The sequence below is a fragment of the Podarcis tiliguerta genome (genome assembly GCF_965153285.1).
Source record: "Podarcis tiliguerta genome assembly, chromosome: 12".
NCBI classification, from domain to species: domain Eukaryota; kingdom Metazoa; phylum Chordata; class Lepidosauria; order Squamata; family Lacertidae; genus Podarcis; species Podarcis tiliguerta.
In genome coordinates, this window is record NC_139545.1 from 56,046,994 (window position 1) to 56,066,722 (window position 19,729).

Sequence of the window (19,729 nt, forward strand, 5' to 3'; positions counted from 1 at the left end):
CTTGCACTTTGACGTGCTTTCGAACTGCTAGGTTGGCAGGAGCAGGGACCGAGCAACGGGAGCTCACCCCGTCGTGGGGATTCGAACTGCCGACCTTCCAATCGGCAAGTCCTAGGCTCTGTGGTTTAACCCACAGCGCCACCTGCGTCCCACAAATACAAACAAATACAAACGCTGTAGAAAAAATGCTGTGGATCATATGATACCAACATATGAAGGGTTTTTTTTGGCGGGGGGGGGGAGTACTTTTAAACATTTTTTACACTTCATTGTAGATTATTTCCCCATACTCTTTTACCCTTTTACAAGTCCAGTGATGACCACTTTTTAAAACATGAGCAGCAAATTTCTATGCAGGCGACTCCCTGAACGTGGTGGAAGTCTTCGACCCCATTGCCAACCACTGGGAGAAGTGCCAGCCAATGACGACGGCCCGCAGCCGGGTGGGCGTCGCCGTGCTGAACGGGCTCTTGTACGCCATTGGTGGATACGACGGGCAGCTGAGGCTGAGCACCGTGGAAGTTTACAACCCAGAGACAGATTCCTGGTCCAAAGTGGGAAGTATGAACAGCAAACGAAGGTGAGTGAGGTTAATAATAATAATAATAATAATAATAATAATAATAATAATTTATTATTTATTCCCCGCCCATCTGGCTGGGTTTCCCCAGCAACTCTGGGCGGCTTCCAACAAAGTATTAAAAAACAGTAGTCTGTTAAACATTAAAAGCTTCCCTAAAGAGGGCTGCCTTCAGAGGTCTACTAAAAGTCTGGTAGTTGTTTTTCACTTTGACATCTGGTGGGAGGGCGTTCCACAGGGCGGGCGCCACCACCGAGAAGGCCCTCTGCCTGGTTCCCTGTAACTTGGCTTTTCGCAGTGAGGGAACCGCCAGAAGGCCCTCGGAGCTGGACCTCAGTGTCCGGGCAGAACGATGGGGGTGGAGACGCTCCTTCAGGTATACTGGGCCGAGGCCGTTTAGGGCTTGAAAGGTCAGCACCAACACTTTGAATTGTGCTCGGAAATATACTGGGAACCAATGTAGGTCTTTCAAGACCTGTGTTATGTGGTCTTGGTCGCCGCTTCCAACCACCAGTCTAGCTGCCGCATTCTGGATCAGTTGTAGTTTCCGGGTCACCTTCAAAGGTAGCCCCACGTAGAGCGCATTGCAGTAGTCCAAGCGGGAGATAACCAGAGCATGCACCACTCTGGTGAGACAGTCCGCGGGCAGGTAGGGAAAGAGAGAAGAGGAGTGATGGGATAGTTAAAAAAAACTATCTTGAGTTGTATGTCCTTGTTTCTCAATGTGATCCTTTTCCTGTATGTTTAGTGATATTTGATGCATTGTGACTTGCCGTTGTTTTTATTATCGTTTAGTAATTCTTTATTGCAATTGTTAAATTATTGTTTGCTGATGCACAAATTTTACTCTTTACTATTATGTGCTAATGGATTATGGTGGAACCTCAGCTCCCGAACGCCTTGGGAGCTGAACGTCCCGGCTCCCGAACGATCAAAAACCAGAAGTGATTGTTCCGGTTTTCAAACGTTCTTTGGAAGCCAAACGTCTGTCATGGCTTCCGATTGGCTGCAGGAATCTTCTTGGCTTCCAATTGGCTGCAGGAGTCGGAAGCCGTGCCTTGGTTCCCAAACCATTTTGGGAGTCGAACGGACTCCCAGAACAGATTAAGTTCAGGAACCAAGGTTCCACTGTATTGAACATTGCTTTATTTGATATAAGTTGTTTATTTGAAAGTTACGTTTTTATTATGACTTCTTTTTTGTATCGGATCAGATTGTTACTATGCATGTGATATTCACTGTCTATTTTGGGTTTTTTTGTTCAGATTGTAAACCTCCTTGTGGGTAGCGATAGAAAAAGGTGGTATACAAATTTTAAAAAATGAAACAAACGAAATCTCTGGTACTCTTGCAGCACTTAGAAGAGAAGCAAGAGAAGCAAACCTTTTACAAACATATATGTGCCCACATCTTCCTGGATCTGTGTTAGCAAAATGCTCTGGGGGAGTGTCAAGCTGGATTCCTTAGTTTAAACTGGAGCCCTTGAGACTCCAGCTCCCATCAGCCTCAGCCAGCATGTCTAGTGGTCAGAGGTGATGGGAGTTGGAAACAGAGCAACGTCTCGAGTGTCACAGCTTCGCCCTCCCCTGGTCTAGCTGGTACAAAGTCCAGGAAGGTTGGTGCTGTCCCTCAGCCAGCCAGGCGGCAGTTCCGGTGGGACCGGAAGAGGTGAAAAGGAAGGCCTTCAGTGTTTTGTGATTTCCACAAGCTCACCAGACAGGCCAATGGGTTCAGAACGAGACAGCAGAAGAAACTGGGCCATCGCAATTGGTCCAGGTAGAAGTGGAACCAGCCTGTAAGAAAAGCTTGTTGCCAAAAGCAGTCTTATGGTGTAGTGGTTAAGAGCGGTAGACTCGTAATCTGGTGAACCGGGTTCGCTTCCCCGCTCCTCCACCTGCAGCTGCTGGGTGACCTTGGGCCAGTCACACTTCTCTGAAGTCTCTCAGCCCCACTCACCTCACAGAGTGTTTGTTGGGGGGGAGGAAGGGAAAGGAGAATGTTAGCCGCTTTGAGACTCCTTAAAGGGAGTGAAAGGCGGGATATCAAATCCAAACTCTTCTTCTTCTTCTTCTTCTTCTTCTTCTTCTTCTTCTTCTTCTTCTTCTTCTTCTTCTTCTTCTTAACACCTGGCCCTTGTTTCAGTGCCATGGGGACAGTCGTGCTGGATGGGCAGATCTATGTCTGTGGTGGATACGACGGCACCTCCTCCCTCAACTCCGTGGAGGCCTATTCACCTGAGACGGACAAGTGAGTACATGATATAATAATAATAATTTATTATTTATACCCCACCTATCTGGCTGGATTTCCCCAGCCACTCTGGGCGGCTCCTGACAGAATATTAAAAACACGATAAAACATCACACGTTAAAAACTTCCCTAAACAGGGCTGCCTTCAGATGTCTTCTAAAAATCAAAACAAAATTCCTTCCAGCAGCCCCTTAGAGACCAACTAAGTTTGTTATTGGTATGAGCTTTCGTGTGCTTGCACACTTCTTCAGATACCTTCTTCGTGTGCATGCACACGAAAGCTCATACCAATAACAAACTTAGTTCCTCTCTAAGGTGCTACTGGAAAGAATTGTTTTATTTTGTTTTGACTACGGCAGACCAACACGGCTAGCTACCTGTTTCTAAAAGTCAGATAGTTGTTTTTTCCTTGACATCTGATGGGAGGGCGTTCTACAGGACAGGTGTCACCACCGAGAGGACCCTCTGCCTGGTTCCCTGTAACCCAGGCATAGGCGAACTCGGCCCTCCGGATGTTTTGGGACCACAACTCCCATCATCCCTAGCTAACAGGACCAGTGGTCAGGGATGATGGGAATTGTAGTCTCAAAACATCTGGAAGGCCAAGTTTGCCTATGCCTGCTGTCTTCTAAAAGTTGTGTAGTTATTCATCTCCTTGACATCTGCTGGGAGAGCGTTCCACAGCGCAGGCGCCACCACTGAGAAGGCCCTGTAACTTCACTTCTCGCAGTGAAGGAACCACCAGAAGGCCCTCGGAGCTGGACCTCCGTGTCCGGGCTGGGGGTGGAGATGCTCCTTCAGGTATACTGTGGAGTATGTCTGGACATCTCCTCTCTGCCTCTAGCAGTCCAGATGCAAGGTGTGCTTTGAAGCCTTCAGCTTAAATGTGGCTGCCGCTCAGTTCCTTTCATTTTCTGGTCTTTTGCAAAGGTGGATGGTGGTCACCCCGATGAGTTCAAACCGCAGTGCAGCTGGTGTCACCGTATTCGAAGGCAGGATATTTGTATCTGGCGGGCACGACGGACTGCAGATCTTCAACAGCGTGAGTTTTTTTGCTCGCCGCACCTCTTACCTTTCCCCCCATCACGCTGTTTCTTTCCTGCCTTCTTTTGAGGGCTTGTGGCGGGCTGTGACATCCTTGCTTTCCACCTTCCGACAGGCCTGTCACGTAGGCCGGGCTGGTCAGTAACTTGACCCCACAACTTCGATACTGAAACACAATGCATTGGCTGTAGGCTTTGCACAGAGGCTCCAGGGCATGGGCTGGCAAACTAAGGCTCTGGGGGCTGGATCCAGCCCAATTGCCTTCTGGATCCGGCCAACGTTCTGGGAGTCGTCGCGTGGATCGGCATGGGGATTCTGATCGTTTGGACGGCACCATTTTCCGCCCCTTTCCCTCACACACACTGCGACGGCGCCTCCTCCCTCCCTCCTCCTGGCTTCTCCCCGCCCTGCCTAGCGGAGGAAGGGGGCTGGGCTTTGTTGAGCGCCCTTTTAAGCAGCCCCTCTCCGCAGCCAGTCCTTACGTGCTGCTCATTGTCCCTCTGCCGCCGCCAGCCCTTGCCGCTCGCAAGGCACAGGTAAGCAGCCACTGGGACTCATCCGGTGCTGTGGAGAAAGGAGGGAAGAGTCGGGGGGTTCCCCCCCAAAAAATATAGTCCGGCCCCCCCCAAGGTCTGAGGGACAGTGGACCGGCCCCCTGCGGAAAAAGTTTGCTGACCTCTGCTCCAGGGTCTGGAAAGTGGGCACGACCTATTTTTGTCCTATTGACTTATTTTTGTTCACTTGACAGAGCCAGTGAAAAGTTTCCTTGACAGCAGCGTTTGGGTCCCTCTCTAGTCTTTTCTTTTCTTTTTTAATAATATTTTATTATGATTTTCCATAACATTACAAAAAGAAAAAAGAAAAATACAAATACAAAAAACAATTAAAAACAATTCAATCTTTCATAACATATCTTGCATTCGCTTGTTTCCCTCACCTCCTCACACCTCCCCTCTTTGTATTCTAGTTCAATTTGTTAATTCAGCAAATCCTTTCCCTCTTTAACTTTCTCTTTATCTTGATCTTAATATATTATAACTTTAGCTTTTCACCTTTTAACATTCCATTTTTGCGTACTCCCTCATATCATTGTTACTAAAAACCCCTTAACCTCAATCCAACATCATTCTAACATTCATTAATTTTACAATATTTCTGTAGATAGTCTTTAAATTTCTTCCAATCTTCTTCCATCGACTCTTCTCCCTGGTCTCGGATTCTGCCGGTCATTTCCGCCAATTCCATATAGTCCATCACCTTCACCTGCCATTCTTCCAGAGTGGGTAATTCTTGTGTCTTCCAATACTTCGCTCTCTAGTCTTTGCCCCTGCTGTGCATCGTGACTGTGATCACCCAAGAAGGCTCTGAGCACTAAATAAAACATTCCGCCCCCTTCCATGTCCACTTCCATCCTGTTTGAATTTGCTCTTCTGCTTTCCAGATTCCAAATCTTTGGTTTTTAAATCTTGGGACTCGGTCATCCCTCACTGGTAGGGTCATTTAAAAATGTACATAAAAGATTCTCAGTTGACACCTGAAAAACGTTAAGCTGTGATAGCACCAAAAATACAGTGGTACCTCGGGTTACAGACGCTTCAGGTTACAGACTCCACTAACCCAGAAATAGTGCCTCAGGTTAAGAACTTTGCTTCAGGATGAGAACAGAAATCGCACAGCGGCAGCGGGAGGCCCCATTAGCTAAAGTGGTACCTCAGGTTAAGAACAGTTTCAGGTTAAGAACAGACCTCCAGAACGAATTAAGTTATTAACCCGAGCTACCACTGTATATGCGGGACGCGGGTGGCGCTGTGGGTAAAACCTCAGCGCCTAGGGCTTGCCGATCGAAAGGTCGGCGGTTCGAATCCCCGCGGCGGGGCGCGCTCCCGTTGTTCGGTCCCAGCGCCTGCCAACCTAGCAGTTCGAAAGCACTCTCGGGTGCAAGTAGATAAATAGGGACCGCTTACTAGCGGGAAGGTAAACGGCGTTTCCGTGTGCGGCTCTGGCTTGCCAGAGCAGCGATGTCACGCTGGCCACGTGACCCGGAAGTGTCTTCGGACAGCGCTGCCCCCCGGCCTCTTTGAGTGAGATGGGCGCACAACCCTAGAGTCTGTCAAGACTGGCCCGTACGGGCAGGGTACCTTTACCTTTACCACTGTATATGCGGGACGCGGGTGGCGCTGTGGGTAAAACCTCAGCGCCTAGGACTTGCCAATCGCATGGTCGGCGGTTTGAATCCCCGCGGCGGGGTGAGCTCCCGTCGTTCGGTCCCAGCGCCTGCCAACCTAGCAGTTCGAAAGCACCCCTGGGTGCAAGTAGATAAATAGGGACCGCTTACCAGCGGGAAGGTAAACGGCGTTCCGTGTGCTGCGCTGGCTCGCCAGATGCAGCTTGTCACGCTGGCCACGTGACCCGGAAGTGTCTCCGGACAGCGCTGGCCCCCGGCCTCTTGAGTGAGATGGGTGCACAACCCTAGAGTCTGTCAAGACTGGCCCGTACGGGCAGGGGTACCTTTACCTTTACTTTACCACTGTATATACACAAGCACAACTTTACAAGGTATAATTTTGTTGTCTGCAGGTCCTTCCTTGGGTATGTATTTGGAGACAACACCTAAATCTGCAGCTTTGTAATGTCTTGGAACATCCGCCCCCCCAAATCTAGCATCACTTATCATTATTATTGTGATTAAGATTTGTATACCGCTCTATACCCACAGGTCTCAGGGCGGCTCACAATCAAATCACAATATAAAAACACAAAATACATAATCAAAATAAAAACAACCCAATAATCTCCCCTCATGCCATAGCTGTCAACTTTCAGATTTGAAAATAAGGGATCAGCAGCCTCACCTGTCCCGGGGACAGCCTACGGGATATCTAACAATAAGGGAATAAGGGAATTTCCCGCCAAAAAAGGGAAGGTTGCCAGCTACGCCCCATGCTGTCCTAGAAAGCTTCATAAAAACATGGGTTCAGAAAATGGAATAATTACAGAGAAAAACTGATGTCGCTGGATCAAGTTCATCAGTTTTGTTGAAATAGTTTCAGCTGGATTCTGAACACCTGTGCAATTAACTGTTCCTGTTTCGAATTTCATTGTGCTATTACACTTGTACCTTGGAATGAGTTTTCGTCCGTTCGACTTCCAAAACGTTCGGAAACCAATGCGCAGCTTCCAATTGGCTGCAGGAAGCTCCTGCAGGCAATCGGAAGACCCGTCAGAAATTTGGTATCCAAAAATAGTTCGCAAACCGAAACAGTCGCTTCCGGGTTTGCGACATTCGGGAGCCAAAACGTTCGGGAACTAGGCTGTTTGACTTCCAAAGTACCGCCGTACCTTCCTCAGTGAGTTGTGGAAACTGCTGCTCTGAAGAATGAATGAATGAATTTATTATTTCGGTCACAGACCAGTTCCAGCCCACATACAATATCAAGGAAGTCTTTTTTTTTTATGGCTGAATAATAGTTTTCAAAGGGTGGGCTAGGGGGCACTGGGGATGGGTTTGTGAAACCAAGGGGGAAGTGGGCCCCCCAAAGAAAGTTTGGGAAGGTGGCAACAGGTGGTCCTGTGGGGTTTGTGCTTGCTTGCTCTCCTAATAATAATAATTATATATATATATATATATATATATATATATATATATATATCCCGCCCTCCCCAGCCGAAGCCGGGCTCAGAGCGGCTAACAATGGTAAAAATAACACAGTTTACATAAAATCATAATCAGGCGATTGAAGTACCGTATATACTTGAGTATAAGCCAACTTTTTCAGCACATTTTTAATGCTGAAAAGCCCCCCTCGGCTTCTACTTGAGTGAGGGTCCTATCGGGCTGCTGGTTCTTCCTCTGCCGCTGCCGCCACCACCAGGTTTGTGGTGTGGTGAACTGGCTTACACTCGAGTCAATAAGTTTCCCCAGGTTTCTTGTGCTAAATTAGGTGCCTCGGCTTATATTTGGGTCGGCTTATACTCGGGTATATACGGTACATTCTAAAATCAAATGAATGGCAGCCATTGGGCTAGAGTTCTATGAGGATTACAAAAGGAGGGGATCAGACCGTGCCCTAGCCTGACTCCTTCACCCTTCCTTCCAGGTGGAGTACTACAACCACCACATGGCTTCCTGGCACAACGTCTCCAGCATGCTCAACAAGCGCTGCCGTCACGGCGCCGCCTCCCTGGGCAGCAAGATGTTCGTCTGCGGCGGCTACGACGGCTCCGGCTTCCTCAGCATCGCCGAAGTCTACAACTCCATGGCGGACCAGTGGTACCTGATCGTCTCCATGAACACCCGGCGCAGCCGCGTCTCCCTGGTGGCGAACTGCGGCCGCCTCTACGCCGTGGGGGGCTACGACGGACAGTCCAACCTGAGCTCCGTAGAAATGTACGACCCGGAAACCAACCGCTGGACGTTCATGGCCCCCATGGTGTGCCACGAGGGAGGGGTTGGGGTGGGCTGCATACCACTCCTGACTATCTGAGCGGAGGGCGGGAGGCGGCACGAGCCTGCAACGCCCGAAAGCCAGGACTTCCGCAGCCGGGAGCCTCGCCTCGAGGGGGTGATCTGCAGAGAGACTCTACTTCGACATCGTTTCCATTGTCATTTGGGAAGCGCACAAACAGCCCCATGGATCAGGGCCACGTGGCCGCTGAGCGAGGTCCCGCAGTGTCACGAGAGTTTGGAGATTTCAGGCCGGGCGAATGAAGCCTCACCTGCCTCTTCCTCCTGGACTCTGCCAAGCTCCTTCCGTGCCTCCTCTGATGCTGCCTTGGTCCCTTGTGATTGTGTCGTGGGTGTACGTCTGCTTAGGTCAGGTGGGCTTTTCCTAGGAGTAATAAGATGCTTCTATCGTCGTGCCCCTTAAAAGCTTGAAAGGGAGCTCCCTTCTCTTCCAGGGCGAGGACAGTACGTTGGCCGGGAAAACACCCACCGCCTTTTATTCGTGGTCAACACAGAGGTGCAATTATCCCCTCTCCCCAAGGAAAAATGAAGTCATTTTCCGCAGAGAAACACAGTTCAGGAAGAGTCTGCCCCTTCCTACACCTGGCCACTAGGTGGCGCAGATACACACGCAAAGCTCTGTTTGATGGTTTCGTCTCCATTTGCTCCACAGGCAAGGATAGTTCCCCTCTTTCATTCTAGCTGCGTGCAGAAAGCAAGAAAAGGCTCTCATGTCTTCAGAAACAGGAAGATAGGGCCACGGTGCAAGGAAGGCTTCGCAGCCTTTTGCCACTGACCCACAGCCCAGGAGAATGTCATGCCATTACAGACTCTGCCAAGCTTTTGGGATGAGGCTTGCATCCCTGAAGTTCCTGGAGGGTTGTATTTTTGCATGCCAGAGCCTGTTGGCCGTGGGAACCATTCAGACGCAACGCGTGTAGCGTAAGGGGGCCCAATCCTGTCTCTGAAGAACTCCGAAACAGCAAATCAGGCTGTGTGTCACCCGAACAGCAGTAGTTGGCTTGGCACCGTCAACACATCCATACAATTTCCTGGAAACTAGATGTTTCGGCTGAACACCGTCATTCCCACAAAGTTGTTCCTGCGCCGCTTGCAGCGACCGTTCACACCTAATCAAAATTCTCATCCCCAGATCTGAGGTTTTTGTTTAGACAGGAAATGCTCTTCCGCCTAGGGCTATCTTTGGAGACACACAAGCCTTAAGCAAAAAAGCGTATCTGATTTCTGACAGGGAGGAACTGTGACCACGTCCTTTTGTTCTTGGGGATTTTGAACTCTCAGATGGTGGCAGTTTGTGCCCTGCAGGCTGTCGGGTGTCTGTTTTGATAGCTGTTGTAGGACATCCATTGTCTTGCTCTGGAGAGTGAGAAATGGCAGCTTCTAAGAGTAAATGGGAGGTTTACAGATTTGTGAGCGAGGGCCAAAAAGGCCAGGGAGAAACCTGTGAGTTAGGATAAGTATACACACCCAATTCTTACGGGGGCAGCATTTCTTTGTGGTGGTCCTTCCTCATCCCACCCCCCTTTAAAATTCTCAGCTGTTTATCAGCACAGGGGCTACTTGGTTTTCAGACCAACACTTTCCTTACTCAAAATCTAGCTTCTACTCTGTCCTCCGTCTATGCTAAGTACTATCAAGTTGCCAAATTTCAAGCTGGAAAAAGCTGTGTGTCTTCCCTCTCTCTCTCCACCTTTCGAGGAACTGGTAGCATCAAAGCCAAATCGAGGTACTGCCGAATGTGTGTGTGTGTGTTTTTTCAAAACCACTGTAGTTTAACACAGTGGCAACGAGTCTGCTCTGCTGTTCCGCCCCCATCATTCTTCTGTCTGAACATTACACCGCTCCAGTTTTGCACAAAGGTCGAAAGGCCAGTTGGGTCCTCTGAACCCCCCCTCCCCCCCTTAAGTTAAATGGGCTGTGCCCCTATCCGTAGGTAGCTTTTAAATACCTGTTAGAGCTGCTTCCATTTCAAAACGACTCCTGTCACTGCCACCTACACTCCCGTTGGGGCAAGAGAGATTCCGACACCCGGTCTTGAAATGAGACGTTTTCACACAAGTGGCTCCGAGGAACTTAACTCAGTTGCAAGACTTGCGAGCTGAAAATTGCAGAGGGAGGCTGTCGGGAGCGAGTGTTGAATTACGTAGGGCTGGATGCGCTTGGGATTTCCGTAGGCTGTGATTCTGTGCATGCCCTTCATCCGTGAACAGTATTGTGAATTTCCATAACTGCCAGGAGAAAACCGGTTTGGGGCAAGAAAATTGAAACGGCGGCGAGAGTCCTGGATCGAGAAGGGGCTTCTGAGCATACCAGCGAGCCTTTCCATGTAAACGTAACAAGGCCATCCACTTGTGTCAATGTGAAATCATGTACTTAAAAAAAAAAAGTGTTGTCCGTTCTTGTGGTGGTTGGTGAAATCCGAGGCAGAGTGAAGGTTAGGTGACGATACCTCCGCTCTCCCTAGCCCAAATATATTTAACTTGAAAGAAACTTTATTTCTCGGCTGCTCGGTCGTTCTTTCCTGTTTTATAAATGTGTCTTGCCTTCGGCGTATTTTGCCTGCATTTTCTCTCTAAGCCAGTTTACTGAAATCCCATTGCGGCATCATTCACACGGGTTCAGAAGTCATCATAGAAATTACATGGCTATAGATTGCACACTCGTTTTTCCATAACTCCAGGAAAATGAAGATTCAGGGCCCTGGTGTACATTCTCATCTAAGTGTGGAAGGTCCTCTGCATGGCACAGCTGTTTCCCCACCTGGTCCAAACTAGGCTTCATCACTGCCCTTGTCCATGTTCCCACAACCACCACCTTGTCCAGTGACACTCATTCCTGTTTTGAGCATTCACTCCCAGGTGTGGGGTTTTCAGTTCCCATACTGAGTAGCAGTCTTGGTGTTCTTCAAGAGAAGATCTCAAGGTGCTACTTCTCAGTAAGGTAAAGGTAAGGGGACCCCTGACCATTAGGTCCAGTCGTGGCTGACTCTGGGGTTGCGGCGCTCATCTCGCTTTATTAGCCGAGGGAGCCGGCGTACAGCTTCTGGGTCATGTGGCCAGCAGGACTAAGCCACTTCTGGCGAGCCAGAGCAGCACACGGAAACACCGTTTATCTTCCCGCCGGAGTGGTACCTATTTGTCTACTTGCACTTTGATGTGCTTTCGAACTGCTAGGTTGGCAGGAGCAGGGACCGAGCAACGGGAGCTCACTCCGTGGCTGGGATTCGAACCGCCGACCTGATCGGCAAGTCCTAGGCTCTGTGGTTTAACCCACAGCGCCACCCGCGTCCTTGCTTCTCTGTAGTGGACCATATATCAGATGGGGTCAACCTGGGAAGGTATCTGTCATGGTCCGGTTCATGGGCGATAAAAGTCCCAGCAGGGGATGTCAGGACTGGGGGCAAGATGGCGGGGTGGGAGCAGGAACGGGAGTCCAGAAGCCAGGAGTCAGAAAGCCCGAGGGTCAGAGAGCCGGGAATCAAGAAGTCAAGGGTCCGAGAATCAAGAGTCAAGAAGCCAAGGATCAGGAAGCAACCATCCCACAGCCAGCTTTTCACAGGTGTGTGCCCAAAAAGCCGATCTGCGGGTCGTTGTGAAGGTACGTTCATACTGTCCTCTGGTACCAAAACCAAGCCACCCACTTCCAAGCTCTCACACTCTCCAGGCTACCGTGTTCTGCAGGGATTGGACTGAATGGGGCTTTTAAGAACAGAGGGGCTTTGGGAGGAATTGCAATGGGACGGGAAAGTATTTCTTGTCTAACGCAGCCTCTGACATTGCTGCTTAATAAGGAAGCCCATGACCTTGTAACTCGATGGATGTGTCCACTGTGGTGGTTACAGGTGTAGGGACCTGATGTCTTTACAACAACCACAGTACACGTTGTTTAGTCGTTTAGCCCAGTGTTTCCCAACCTTGGGCCTCCAGCTGTTTTCGAACTACAATTCCCATCATCCCTGACCACTGGTCTTGCTAGCTGAGGATTATGGGAGTTGTAGTCCAAAAACAGCTGGAGGCCCAAGGTTGGGAAATGCTGGTTTAGCCGTGTCCGCCTCCTCGTGACCCCCTGGACCAGAGCACACCAGGCACTCCTGTCCTCCACTGCCTCCCGCAGTTTGGTCAAACTCATGCTGGTAGCTTCGAGAACACTGTCCAGCCATCTCGTCCTCTGTCGTCCCCTTCTCCTTGTGCCCTCCATCTTTCCCAACGTCAGGGTCTTTTCCAGGGAGTCTTCTCTTCTTTTGAGGTGGCCAAAGTCTTGGAGCCTCAGCTTCAGGATCTGTCCTTCCAGTGAGCACTCAAGGCTGATTTCCTTCAGAATGGATCGGTTTGATCTTGCAGTCCATGGGACTCTCAAGAGTCTCCTCCAGCACCATAATTCAAAAGCATGCATTCTTCGGCGATCAGCCTTCTTTATGGTCCAGCTCTCACTTCCATACATCACTACTGGGAAAACCAGAGCTTTAACTATATGGACCTTTGTTGGCAAGGTGATGTCTCTGCTTTTTTAGATGCTGTCTAGGTTTGTCATTCTATGTACCACAGTACATAGAATCATGGAATTATAGAGTTGGAAGCTTGAACCCCCCCCCAAAAAAAAATCATCTTGCCAACGTGGAACCCGAACCCAGAACCCTGAGGTCCATTGAATACATTGAAGTGCTTGATGCTGAAGCAGAGAAACTTGAGTGGGCGAATAAAATCTGGTCAGAGCCCGGGTGGGAAAACCGCCAAGTGAGCCAAGGGTTCAAGCCATGGAATAGGCATGTTGACATTTTTTTAAGAGTTTCCCAAGAGAATTTCCCAAAAGCAGGAATGCAACCCCAATCTCTGCTGGAAGAAGATTTCACAGCAAGGAACCATCGACGTTAAACACCTTGACTTCTAGCCAGAACCATAGCTGTCAACCGTCCCTTATTTGGCGGGAAACTCCCTTATCCCAGCACCGTGCCCCGCTGCTGTCCCTTATTGATGAGGTCCCTTAAATTTCCCGGGTTTCAAAGGAAGCAGCTCCTCTCCCTCCCTCCCTCCCGGCCAGGGAGGAGAGAGGCTCCTACTGCATTGCTTGGCTGCGTTGCTCACCCAATAAGGAGTCTAAGAATGACTGGGGGGTGGAGCTTGCATGCCTTGTGCCGATCAAATCGGCTGTGTTGCCTGGGGACTCGCCTTTGCTCAGCGCTTCCCAGCGGAGAGGTGACAGTGGTTTTCCTTGCTGCATCCCCTTTGCTGGGTTGCTGCGCTGTGGGAACCACAGCTTGAGGCTTCGTTTGGCTGCTGGCTGGGCTTTCTGCCTTTGGCTCGGAGGGGCTCAGAAGTTGAACATACCTGTGCTCTGAAAATCCCTTATTTTCGAGGCTGCTGATCCCTTATTTCCGAGGCTGCTGGTCCCTTACTTTCAAATCTGTAAGTTGACAGCTATGGCCAGAACCAGTTTGGCTTCCTGGAAATAAACACACGGGAGCTATTTTGTCAAAATGCCTTTGCCAGCAGTTCTGTGCACATGTTTGTGATGGATTAGTGCCAGAGAATATCCTTTGCAAAGAAAAGGAGGGCAGGTCTTCCCTCGAGAGGCTTACAGTCTAGAAAGAAAAGGACCGCGGAGGCAACGGAGAGAAGGGAGCCTCTGCTTTGCACACGGAATATCTGGAGGTGGAGCCGGGAGCAGGTCAGCAAGAACCCACACGGTGTCAGAGAAATTAACTCTCTTTCAAAGAAACAGGACAACTCGGGAGCACAGCGACTCTTCCCGGGAGATCTTGCCCCTATGAGGCAGTTGGGGGATGACGACTGAAGGTGGGCCTTTGGCCTGATCCAGCACTCAGGCTCTCCTTTATTCCCATGGACAGTCCCAGCCCAGGGCAGCTACTCTCTTCTCGTTTTTTTTTTTAAATAAAAATAAAAAAGGCTACGCAGGCAGAAATCACACAGCCAATGTCAGCATCTAGTTTGGCCCTAAGTTCTCTTGAAATAATAATAATAATAATAATAATAATAATAATAATAATAATAATAATAATAAAAAGCTGGATCATAAAGAAGGCTGATTGCCGAAGAATTGATGCTTTTGAATTCTGGTGCTGGAGGAGACTCTTGAGAGTCCCATGGACTGCAAGAAGATCAGACCTCTCCATTCTGAAGGAAATCAGCCCTGAGTGCTCACTGGAAGGACAGATCCTGAAGCTGAGGCTCCAATACTTTGGCTACCTCATGAGAAGAGAAGACTCCCTGGAAAAGACCCTGATGTTGGGAAAGATGGAGGGCGCAAGGAGAAGGGGACGACAGAGGACGAGATGGTGGGACAGTGTTCTCGAAGCTACCAGCATGAGTTTGACCAAACTGCGGGAGGCAGTGGAAGACAGGAGTGCCTGGCGTGCTCTGGTCCAGGGGGTCACAAAGAGTCGGACATGACTAAACAACAACAACAATAATAATAATTCCTTCCCCTCAATTCCTTCGTCCAAGTCATTTACAAAGACATTGGGCCCAGGATAGAACCCTTCGGCACCCAACTTGTCACTTTCCCTCAGAATGACGAGTAACCATAAAAGAATAGATTTTGGGCTTGGTCAGCCAACTGGCTACAAATCCACCTAACCTCATCATCCAGCCGACATTTTACTACCTTCCATGGGTGTAGCCGGGGGGGGGGGCTAATGTCCTGTCTTTGGGGTATTATTCTTACCTGCAATTTCCCAAGAAAAGCTCAACAGGTTTGGCTGCCCCCCCCCCTAACAAAAATCCTGGCTATGCTCATGCGACTTTCGCTACAAGAATATCATGGGGGACTTTGTCAAAGGCCTTCCTGAAATCAAGATATGCTACACAGCATCCCACTGATCCACCAAGCTTGTAACTCCATGAAAAAAAGGGGGGGTGAGATTCATCTGGCATGACTTGCCTGGGATTGCTCAGTCTGTAGTAATAATAATAATAATAATAATAATAATTTTTTATTTGTACCCCGCCCATCTGGCTGGGTATCACCATGAAACTCTTGGCAGCTTCCAACAAAGATGAAAAATACATTAAAATGTCACACATTAAAAACTTCCCTGAACAGCAACATGGCTCTTTAAGTTGGTGTGTGTCTCCCCCCCCCCCCCAGGTGAGTAAAAACTATGGGGTGCCAAGGGGGCAGGGGGCAAACCAACCGGTGTGGCTTGATTATTTTCTTTCATGTTTTATTTAACGGCAGAGAGAAAATACCACGTGTTTTCTCTCCTTGCGTGAACTCTGCAGACTTTGATCTTGTGTGTTTCGGCTCCAAGGTTTGTTTGTTTTTGTAGGAAGAGGCCTTGTAACTCTACCCAGGCTTCCCCAAAGAGAGGAGCGCAGAAAGTCCTTTGATGCCGACCTCCCAATTTTGGAATTTGTCTTGCAGAAGAATGGAAGAACTGGACCTTCCGCTTTATCAGTGTAATAAACGAAAATCTGCCCTTTTCCCTTATGGGGTATCCAAGAGCCCATATAGAGTCCTTACGTAGTTTCCCTATTGGTAGAAGAAAATAACAAAGGCCAACCAGAGAATATTGAGAAGCAAAGCAGCTAGTAAGCCTGATCTTTATTGAACTGTTGCAACAGGGTGCTCCCCTCACCCGCAGGAGAGAGGAGGGACCCAGAACAAAGGTGTGCCTGCCCTTATAGAGACATTTTGAATTGCCCGCCCTGGAGTCCAAGACCACCCCCGGACACATCATACATACATCACAGAAAGGGGCGGTCTACAGCAGAAATCTGAGTGTGTTGTCTATCTCCTGTCTGGCAGGTTACCTGTTAATGCTTACTTGATTGGATACCCTGGGGAGCCTGGCCAGTCTTTTGTAGTGACAAATACTTAGTTCCTGAGCCAGGTCACAGGCTCACCCTATTCAAACACAGACATACCCTTTAAGACAGGATTTGTGAAGGAAAAGACAATGGGGAGGCTTTTCCATTTTCCTTTGACCTTGCAGAGAAAACATTTGGTCCGTTTGGGAATCAAAAATGGTTTCAGGTCGGTCTTCCTGTGCTGATATATGTACGTGCTTGGTTGGTACATTTACGAACATTTAATATATATCTAAGATCTTAAAATTCTTATCGCAACCTTAAGCTTTATCAGAGAGACCTCGATGCATGTAGGAGTGCTCTTAATCTTTTTATATATATATAATATTTTATTAAGATTTTCACATAAGAAAAAAGAAAAATACAAAAACAAATAAAAACAATTCAGTTTTCATAATATTCCTTGCTTTTGCTTATTTCCCAGACCTCCCCACACCTCCCCTCTCTGTATTCCAGTTCAATTATTCATTCAGCAAATCCCTTCCCTCTACCTTATCCTTATCTTGATCTTCGTATATTCTACCTTTAGCTTTTCGTCTATTAACCTTCCATTTTTCCATATTCCTTCATCCCATTATTACTAATAACCCTTTAACCTCAATCCAACATCATTCTAACATTCATTAATTTTATAGTATTTCTGTAAATAGTCTTTAAATTTCTTCCAATCTTCCTCCACCAACTCTTCTCCCTGGTTTCGGATTCTGCCAGTCATTTCCGCCAACTCAGGAGTGCTCTTAATCTATTCATGTCTCCTAAATGTCTTTTCTCCTGGAAGTTTTTCACAGAATCACAGACTTGTTGAGTTGGAAGAGACAGGGAGAATCATCAAGTCCCACCCCCTGGAATGCAGAAATCTTCCATCCGATGTGGGGTCAAACCCACAACCCTGAGATTAAGAGTCTCATGCTCTGCCAAGCTATTCTGGTCACAACATAAATATTACAGCACACTCGCAACTCTCTGGGAATTTCCAGGAACCCCAGGGGGCTCACATAAAAATCAGTTTCGTTTCTGACAAAGTCTCCGGAGGCTTGCTGGCATCTGAAATATTTTTGTGTGTTTACAAATATACCCCTTGTGGATAACCATGGTCTGGTGGGGGGTCCTGAATCGGTCAGGGGTTCGGAAATTCCCATGATCACCAAAAGCTATTGAAAGAAACATAAAGACGGATGCCAACAAATTGTGGATAGTACTAAACATCTTAAAAAGCAATCAGCTTGCCAACAAAGATCTGTATAGTAAAAGCTATGGTTTTCCCAGTAGTGATATATGGAAGTGAGAGCTGGACCATAAAGAAGGCTGATCGCCAAAGAATGGATGCTTTTGAATTATGGCGCTGGAGGAGACTCTGGAGAGTCCCATGGACTGCAAGAAGATCCAACCTCTCCATTCTGAAGGAAATCAGCCCTGAGTGCTCGCTGGAAGGACAGATCCTGAAGCTGAGGCTCCAAGACTTTGGCCACCTCATGAGAAGAGAAGACTCCCTGGAAAGGACCCTGATGTTGGGAAAGATGGAGGGCACAAGGAGAAGGGGACGACAGAGGACGAGATGGCTGGACAGTGTTCTCGAAGCGACCAGCGTGAGTTTGACCAAACTGCGGGAGGCAGTGGAAGACAGGAGGGCCTGGCGTGCTCTGGTCCATGGGTCACAAAGAGTCGGACACGACTAAACAACTAAACAAAAACAACACTAAACAGTCCAACAGACATTTCCAAGTTAAAAAAGTGGATGCATTTATATGCCGACCTCCAGAACAGATGCATTTTTATACCCTGTATTTGACTGGAGAACTGGATTGCAAAATTCATAGAAATGCAGATTTCAAGGGAACGGCTGTGTTTTGGTTCACGTATTGTCTTGAAAAATGCAGATTAGGCCGATTTGCCTTTAAATGAACCAAAGCAACTTTCCCCCACATTACCACAGTCGTGAAGCACATATTGCAGGTTTCTCTTCTCTCACACACATAACCCCACCCACCATAGCCCTTCTGTGCTTCTCAACCGCTTCTAAGTGTCTGACTTGGAACAACAAAAAAAGAGAGATTCTCTGAGCATGTGCAGTTTCATGTTTTTATGCTCCCTGAAATCCTGGCACCATGGCAACTGCAGCAATAAAACAGTGTTTCCTTCTTGGTTCCTGAACGGCTTAGTTGTCAAACAAATCGGCTCCCCAACACTGCAAACCCCGAAGTAAGTGTTCCAGTTTGTGGACGCTTTTCAGAAGCTGAACATCCGACGCAACTCCGGCTTGAGTGCAGGAAGCTCCTGCAGCCAATCGGAAACCACGCCTTGGTTTTCGAACGGTTTCGGGAGACGAACGGGCTTCTGGAACGGATTAAGTTCAAGAACCAAGGTAACCACGGAACTTGGAAATAAGCTCCATTTTGCTGCAGGAAAGCAGAATGTGTTTCCCTAGTAAAAATAATAAAACAAGCTTCTGTAACCATATACTTGCCCAGTCAACTGCCTAAAGGTAAAGGTAAAAGTACCCCTGACCATTAGGTCCAGTCACGGATGACTCTGGAGTTGCGCGCTCATCTCACTCTATACGCCGAGGAAACCGGTTTTTGTCAGCAGACAGCTTCCAGGTCATGTGGCCAGCATGACTAAGCCACTTCTGGTGAACCAGAGCAGCGCACGGAAACGCCGTTTACCTTCCCGCCGGAGTGGTACCCGGGGATTAGAACTGCCGACCTTCAGAGCGGCAAGCCCTAGGCTCTGTGGTTTAGACTACAGTGGCACCCGCATCCCTTTACTGCCTAAAAAACATTTTTTCAAATAAGGAGGTACCCTGAGTCCAGCCGGACCCAGGTTCCCCTTAGCAGGCCCATGCCAGCCTGTTTCCTGCTTGCTGCATTAGATGCCACTATGTGGTTATTTGTCGGCCCTCCAAGCTGTGGGGGATGTGGGTGGCGCTGTGGGTTAAACCACAGAGCCTAGGACTTGCCAATCAGAAGGTCGGTGGTTCGAATCCCCGCGACGGGGTGAGCTCCTGTTGCTCGGTCCCTGCTCCTGCCAACCTAGCAGTTCGAAAGCACGTCAAAGTGCAAATAGATAAATAGGTACCGCTCCGGCGGGAAGGTAAACGGCGTTTCCGTGCGCTGCTCTGATTTGCCAGAAGCGGCTTAGTCATGCTGGCCACATGACCCGGAAGCTGTACGCCGGCTCCCTCAGCCAATAAAGCGAGATGAGCGCCGCAACCCCAGAGTCGGCCACGACTGGACCTAGTGGCCAGGGGTCCCTTTACCTTTACCTTTACCAAGATGTGGGGCCCTGGACACCAGCTCTGAGCTCCACCCCAAGCTCCACTGCTTTGTGTGGGATCTTCTGGAAGCTTGCAGCTGAGCGAGGAAGGGAACAGATTCCCTGCAAGCTGTGCCCTATATCCTTATTAATTTGGGGGCACCATGTTTATCCTGCTGCGTAAAAATCCCATTCCAAGAAATTGGCTCAAAGAGCAGAAGCAAGCTCTCTTGTATCCGCTCCTATAGAAACTGAAAGCCTTGCATGTTATCCTAGCTCAGCGACGCACGTTCCCAAGTGGATTCACTGTTT

The 19,729-nt window shown here is 48.7% G+C and overlaps 1 protein-coding gene across 2 annotated transcripts in view; it reads left to right on the plus strand.

Moving 5' to 3' along the window:
• Nucleotides 1-10,834, plus strand: part of KLHL18 (kelch like family member 18) — a 45,540-nt gene extending 34,706 nt beyond the window's left edge. The window contains exons 7-10 of one of the 2 annotated variants that reach the window (XM_083406493.1): nucleotides 358-580; nucleotides 2,723-2,827; nucleotides 3,761-3,872; nucleotides 7,972-10,834. In XM_083406493.1, the coding sequence (XP_083262619.1) occupies nucleotides 358-580; nucleotides 2,723-2,827; nucleotides 3,761-3,872; nucleotides 7,972-8,358 (827 nt within the window). In that variant the 3' untranslated portion in view covers nucleotides 8,359-10,834. Of the gene's footprint in view, nucleotides 1-342; nucleotides 581-2,722; nucleotides 2,828-3,760; nucleotides 3,873-7,971 lie in introns of both variants that reach the window. The other variant, XM_083406492.1, reaches the window with a different exon arrangement.
• Nucleotides 10,835-19,729: the final 8,895 nt, after the last annotated feature.